Below are 6,713 nucleotides of genomic sequence, written 5' to 3' on the forward strand. Positions count from 1 at the left end.
GAATTTATAATTGCGATCTACGTGATGTCGCACGTTGATTCGTTAAACGTCGCGATGCATAATATAATCTCTATTTAATATCGCCACTTTGCAAAATGGGATTTTTCCTTCCGCGATTTGTTTGTTTAATATAAAATAACGCTTTTTCCGCGACTCGAAGCCAGCGATTATTTCTCAATAAAACGATGGTTTCTCGTCGAGGCTTAATTCATGAGAATTATGCTTCGTAATAATTTTGCGTTATCGCTAATGCGACGATACCACCGTGATTAACGTGTTATCGCTAAGTTCGTCCCTCTCTAGCCTCTTAAATACCGCTACTGAACAACCTGTTCTCTTATCATCACCTGCGCAAAGGATACGCTTATGATTCTATCGATGAAATGAGAAATTTCCCTACGCCACCTATCTTAATTAGGCAATTTAAAAAACAGGAATTTGTTGAGATTATATTTTGTATTATCCGAACGTTTGAGGAATTCTGAATATCTACGATTCTTTCAATTGAGATAAATTCTTCTTCTAAATTAATACAAAAAAAAACTATTTAGAAAATTAATGCGAAAATTAAATATATCACATCAATATATATAATAATATAAGATTACTTGGTTCTTGCAAAATTAATTTTGCACATATGGAGAAATGATTTTATAATCATCAAAATAATTTAATATAAAATAATAAGCAAGGAAATTATGAAATAATATTTTTTTAAATATAAATGAAATAAACGTTTTATGATGCAAAAATTTTTGCGGAACAACATAGATAAGCTTATTAAAACAAATTCACTCTTTTATAAAAATATAAAAAGATAATTTTTTTATAAATATAATTATTTTTTTAATCATTTATTTTTAATGCACCATCAAATGTAATTGATTTAAGTGAAATAAATTGATATTAGAATAATGTGGGAAAAAAATGCGACCATAACCGTATAAATTGGAACCCTCTCCCTTTTTCCTTCCTTCGCAGGATCTATTATTAATTCGCAAATCGCTCGTAAAGATTCGGATCCAGGAACTTACTGCGACTTGCCCGGTAAATTATGCAGTCGAGTGCCACTGGCGCCGATATTTAAAGGCAGTCAGATCGCGCGCGCGCAGACAGATTTATGCATAATTCTAGCTTATAATTCCGCGCTTTTAACGAGGCAGCGGTCGAGTCATACGTCAATCTTCGCAATCCGCTGTGTCTGTAAATGCTTTTTAATCGTGATCTTACATCGCAATCTAGTTTGTGTCGAAATGACACTAATTTCCTCTAACAAATATTTAAAAAAATTTTTTTTCCGATATCGCAATCGCTAATTAATAAGCAGTAATCAAAGGTAGAACATTGAAGTTATATTTTCGCTTAATAAAGCAGAATTATTTTCTTTTTCAAGAAGAATACAACCCTGCACGTTTTCTTTATTAAGAAAGTGTTTCCAAGTCAAGAAAAATTATCCAGCACATTTATATTTTTTTAAACTTATTATCTCCAACTTATTATTAGATTATTGATAAAATATATTAATGAAAATATATTAATGAAAGTAGAGTTTGTAAGAAAAAAAAAATAATACATTTTTATTTTTGTTTATCTACTCTTTTTAAAAGTAAATTGTAATATCATTTTTTTTTATTGCAAAAGCATAATTTAAATTGTAATACATTAGTTTGCAAGGGTTTTAGTGTTTTTTACAATTGTTATAATAATAGTTAAATTCTGAGAATTATTAGTCAAAAAACATTAAACACCAATTATATATAACAATTTCTGATGTATAATCTTTCATTCAAGGGCTGCAAAGGGTATAAAGCTTTCACTTTTACTTTTTATTTCTCTACCAAGTGTTGCCCCGGGTGACAAATAAATTGCGTCATTGCGTCATCGGGAATACGATGAAATTGGCAAAACCTTTCGCGGACGGCGAAATGCGCACATACACAATTTCCGTTTCAAGAGATAATATCAGCCCTTCCGGATCGATGCATTGGATCATAATCAACCTATGAACCGAGACCCATATTATTTGGAAAATTACGGCCTGATCCAGAATCCGGTTCATATTTTACAATGACGTCGTATTGTTACGAGTTATGACCTAGAGTGCGAAAGCCTTGCAGCATCTATGCAACTTCTTGTCACGACGGCACAATTTATCTATTATCCTCTATTTGATTTTTATTCCGATTCTGATTAGTGAACGATTATATCTTGCATGTTTCTTGCAATTTTTAACACGATATGATGTAATTGTAATAAATGCAGATGATTGCAATATTTACACATATAATAACATTCTAAATATTTGCCATATTTTATAAAATAGTGAATTTTAGAATTCGCAAATCGTAAAATAATATATCTAAATATTATCCAACATAAAATCTAGAAATAAAATTTAATATCAATAAGTTTTTATATATATGTATTATTTTATATCAGCTAAATAATGTAAATATACTTCATCAAATTTTAGATTTGCAACATTAAATAACGTACTTAATAAAAAAGGTATTTGTAGTATTTTGTAGTTAATTGTGTATTTATCTTTTTATTAAGTTATTTATTAAAAATTAATTGAGGACACATATTATATTATAAATATTTGTATTATAGATATTGGGAAGGAGAATATTTACAAGTAAAAAAGAATATTACACATGTACTTTGTAATGATTTTTCATTTTATACATTATTATTATAGATACGTGATATTATTAACTTCAATAAATGTATGAATCATAGAAACTCTTACTAAAAAAAAGACAAAATAAATAATTGGAAATCACATCAAACTTAAACATATCCAAGGATTATGGCTATATTAAAAATATATTTATGTATTTGTTCAGTAATGAAGCAATCTCATTTTTGTAAATCACTTTATACATTCTTTTTGATAAAATCGTCGGCCAACGCAATGTCTTGCTGAAGGGTTATCACTGCCTCGTCGATCAGATCTTGCTCGAACTTTGTGATTGAACCGTATCCAAGATTTCTGCGAATGCCACATGGTCCGAGTAGCAATTCGTTGGAGAAGAAACGCGCGTTGGTCACCGTTGACTCCACATAAGCGGAAAGGATCACATGCGGCTCGTCATGAATGGCGCGGCATAATTTATGAACGAAGCTCAGCGTCGCTGATGCCATTGAATACGTAGATCCCCCTGCCCCCTTCTTTGCCTAAGTGAGCAACATACATCTGAGTAGTTGTGCTTCAATAAATCTTATTCTGTAAACAAATTTTATTTTAAATCTGATCACATAGTAAACATGTAATGTTGAATTTTGTTATTGTTAATTACGTACACAATAAAAAATATATATTTATATATATATATATATATAACACAAACAAATTTTTTTTTAATTGATTTATAAAATAATTCTATCTCTTACTTGAACAACTTTTTTTCCAGCATTTCGTACAAGTTGAATCAAAGTACTGATTTCCTTCTCCGTCAAAGGAACAAGCGGTTTCGCTTTAGAAAATAAAGGAACTGTAGTATTCTCCCCGTGACCACCCACGACAGGAACGTAAGTCTTTTTCGGTTCCCGTCCAATGACCTCCGCATAGAACTTTGCCGCTCTCATCTGGTCGATATGACAGACGCCAAAGAGCCTTTCAGGCCGATAAACCCCGCGTTTCTTTAAGATTCCCGCCGCAACTGGCACCATCGAGTCCAAAGGGTTCGTCACTATGGCTATCAGAGCCTCAGGACATCTGTCTGCGCAAATATTGATTACGTCTTTGCAGATTGCAGCATTCTCCTATAGCGATTGATGCAAATATGCATGAATAAAAAGCCTTCGTGGGAGGTTACATCTTAAATTAAACCTAATATTTTAATTAATCTAATAAAAATTAATAATAATATATATATATAACAGTAATTCTCACACTGTCATTGTATTTAAGAAAAATAACTTTAAGTTAAAACAAAAATATTTTTGTACAGCATTGACATTTTACTCTTTATTATATAAACGATGAAATATAGACTGAATGAAAAAAAAAAATAAGAGAAAATAATTCTTTTATTTTCTATTTGTAGAAAAAAAATAGCACTCCAGCATTACATATTATTCCTCCTTCCTCATCTTCTGTTACTTTCAAATAATATTCATATGGTATCCTCTACATGAGTAGTAATAAATTTTTAAAAAATTAACATAATAATTTCAAAATATTTTATTATAACAAAAAAAATATATAAAATAGATTAAAGGATTGCTATAATTACAATGAACAGTTCCTTTCTTTGCATGCCAGGTTTTCTGGCTACTCCTGCAGACAGGATGACTAAATTGGCATTTTGTAAGCCCAACGGCAGCATATCTATACCCTTAAATCCTTGAACGGGTATTCTTGTAGGTATATGATTTAGTTCTTCTACAATTCCCCCTGGATCGCTTCGATTGCAAAGTCTAAGTTCGGTAAGATCACCTGGATATGTCTTCAACAAGTGTGCCAAGGACTTGCCTACTCCGCCAAGACCGACGATAGCAACTCGACATGTTCGAATGTGCTTTAATTCCTCGCGTTCTCTCATGGGATTCTCGTTTGTCGTACGATTAAAAATCATACATCTCCGCTGTTCGATTTTCTGAAGAGATTTGCGAATCAGCCTGATGGCATTGTACATTTTACGACTTGATAAAAAGATCGACTGGAATTTCTACTAAACTGAAATGTATAACACACACGTATATATCGCGTAAAGAAAATTTATTTTCTTAATAAATTATAGTTTTTAATATTATCAGCATATATCAAATAAAAAACATAATTGCTAAATATCAATAATAAAATTAAAATGAGTTAATATTCTTTTCATATAAAGTAAATTAGAAAAAAAAATTAATTGCATTTTATACAAAATTTTTGTAAAATAAAAATATATATTATTAAAGTACAATAAAAAATATATTTATAATAAAACTAAATAATTTTTACCACATATTTTCTTTCTGAGAGTGTGAAGCAAATTACCAACAATCGAAAATGTGAATGATTACTTTAGCCGCAATACAAATCGCCATATAATAAATACGTAATCATTGTATAATAAAATTACACTCTAAATGATAACAAAATTTTGAATAACCATAATTATAAAAGCCGTCAAAAACTGATGAATTTACTAAATAAATAAACGAATAAAAAACTATAAATTTTTTTGTAATATCATATTGCTCCTACATTCACAATTATTCAAAGAGAAATCGATACATTTCTAGCATTACATATCATGTATTTAGAGAGCTTCAACTTCAAGATTCTTAATATGTCGTATTGAAAGTTCGTAGAAAATTTGCTATTCGTATAATTTCGCTTATATATTAAATAGAACATAACATTATATTTATTATTTATTATTGCAATAATATTTGTAATAAATAAAAATGGGCCTTAACTGTGTAACGCCCGTCGATCCTTTGAGTGCTTTGATCCCAAGACCCGATAAGATCGATGTTTCATTGATTATAGAGTCAAAATTGCCGATTATTTTCATGATTGGAGGTCCAGGAGCAGGAAAAAGTTCGTTGATTTTTCTATATTCACATTTACTGTATTCTTTACTATATTATATTAAAATAAACATTTTAGTAAATTAGTAAAATCAATCTGTTTGTCTTGCTCATTGATAAATTCTTTTAATTATTAAAAAGGGTTTGCCAAATTTATGGAATATACTGTACTGTAATTTTAACTAAACCATTGTATATTATTATGATAATTATATATTTTATATATATAATATTTTCATATATATATATATATATATATATATTAACATAAAATAAATATGAACAAAATAATAATGCATTTTTTATTGATTGATTAGATTTAGAAACTAATATAATTTAGGAACAATTTTTCTCTCTTCCCCTGCAGCAACACAGTGTATACGAGTAGCAAAGCATTATGGTTTTTGCGCTATTGTAACCAGAGAATTGTTGCGCGACGAAGTAGTTACCGGTTCACAGAGAGGCATTATCGTGGCGCATCTGATGTCTAGAGATAAACTAATTCCCGCGGATGTCATGGTGGAGCTCATCAAAGAGAAAATGCTGGGCAACTTGCATACGCAGGGTTTTTTGCTGGGTGGATTTCCCCGCGAGAAAAAACAATGTAAGAATTTCAACACGCATATCCGGCCGCCAGATCTCGTCCTATTTCTGTCCGTCAGGGATTCGCTGCTGATGGACAGGACATTAGGCAGAACTATCACCGCTCGCCAGCGACAGAGCCGTAGCTTCGATGAATATTTGAAACGAATCAAAGAGCAAGGTAAAATGATCAAACCGATCCTAAGGTATTATAGAAAAGAACTGGTGACCATCAACGGCGAAAACGACGAAACGGAAGTTTTCGAGGATATTTGCGCCGCGATCGATAACGTCCTGAAGAATTTTCCGAGCACGTCTACAGTAAAAGCAGTCAATCATTAAAGCTTTATCGACATCGTGTTGTGTCAAACTAACGATACTTGATCAGTGTCAATTATCAGTGTAAAATTATATAATAATATAATTGATGGAGTTTCACACTCTTGGATTACAAAAACTGTGCGTTGCACATGCTACGTAAATATTAAAATAATCATTATAAGTATATATACAGAAATTATAATTACTATTACAATAAATATATTACAACAAACAGAGCAGAATATGAAAAGAGAAAAATAACATTAATATCATCTACATGA

General features: G+C 30.5%; 2 protein-coding genes across 2 annotated transcripts; one reads left to right on the forward strand and one right to left on the reverse strand.

Annotated features, from left to right (window-relative positions):
- Positions 1 to 2,880: 2,880 nt before the first annotated feature.
- LOC126854245 (malate dehydrogenase-like) lies at positions 2,881 to 4,643 on the reverse strand. The gene is made up of 3 exons (XM_050600792.1): positions 4,242 to 4,643; positions 3,397 to 3,768; positions 2,881 to 3,180 (listed from the first exon to the last, which is right to left on the reverse strand). The coding sequence occupies exons 1-3, from the start codon at positions 4,641 to 4,643 to the stop codon at positions 2,881 to 2,883; spliced, it is 1,074 nt and encodes a 357-aa protein (XP_050456749.1).
- A 760-nt stretch (positions 4,644 to 5,403) lies between these two features.
- LOC126854251 (adenylate kinase isoenzyme 1-like) lies at positions 5,404 to 6,453 on the forward strand. Its single transcript, XM_050600806.1, has 2 exons — positions 5,404 to 5,539; positions 5,897 to 6,453. The coding sequence occupies exons 1-2, from the start codon at positions 5,404 to 5,406 to the stop codon at positions 6,451 to 6,453; spliced, it is 693 nt and encodes a 230-aa protein (XP_050456763.1).
- Positions 6,454 to 6,713: the final 260 nt, after the last annotated feature.

This window comes from Cataglyphis hispanica, chromosome 1 (genome assembly GCF_021464435.1).
Source record: "Cataglyphis hispanica isolate Lineage 1 chromosome 1, ULB_Chis1_1.0, whole genome shotgun sequence".
Classification (NCBI taxonomy): Eukaryota; Metazoa; Arthropoda; class Insecta; order Hymenoptera; family Formicidae; genus Cataglyphis; species Cataglyphis hispanica.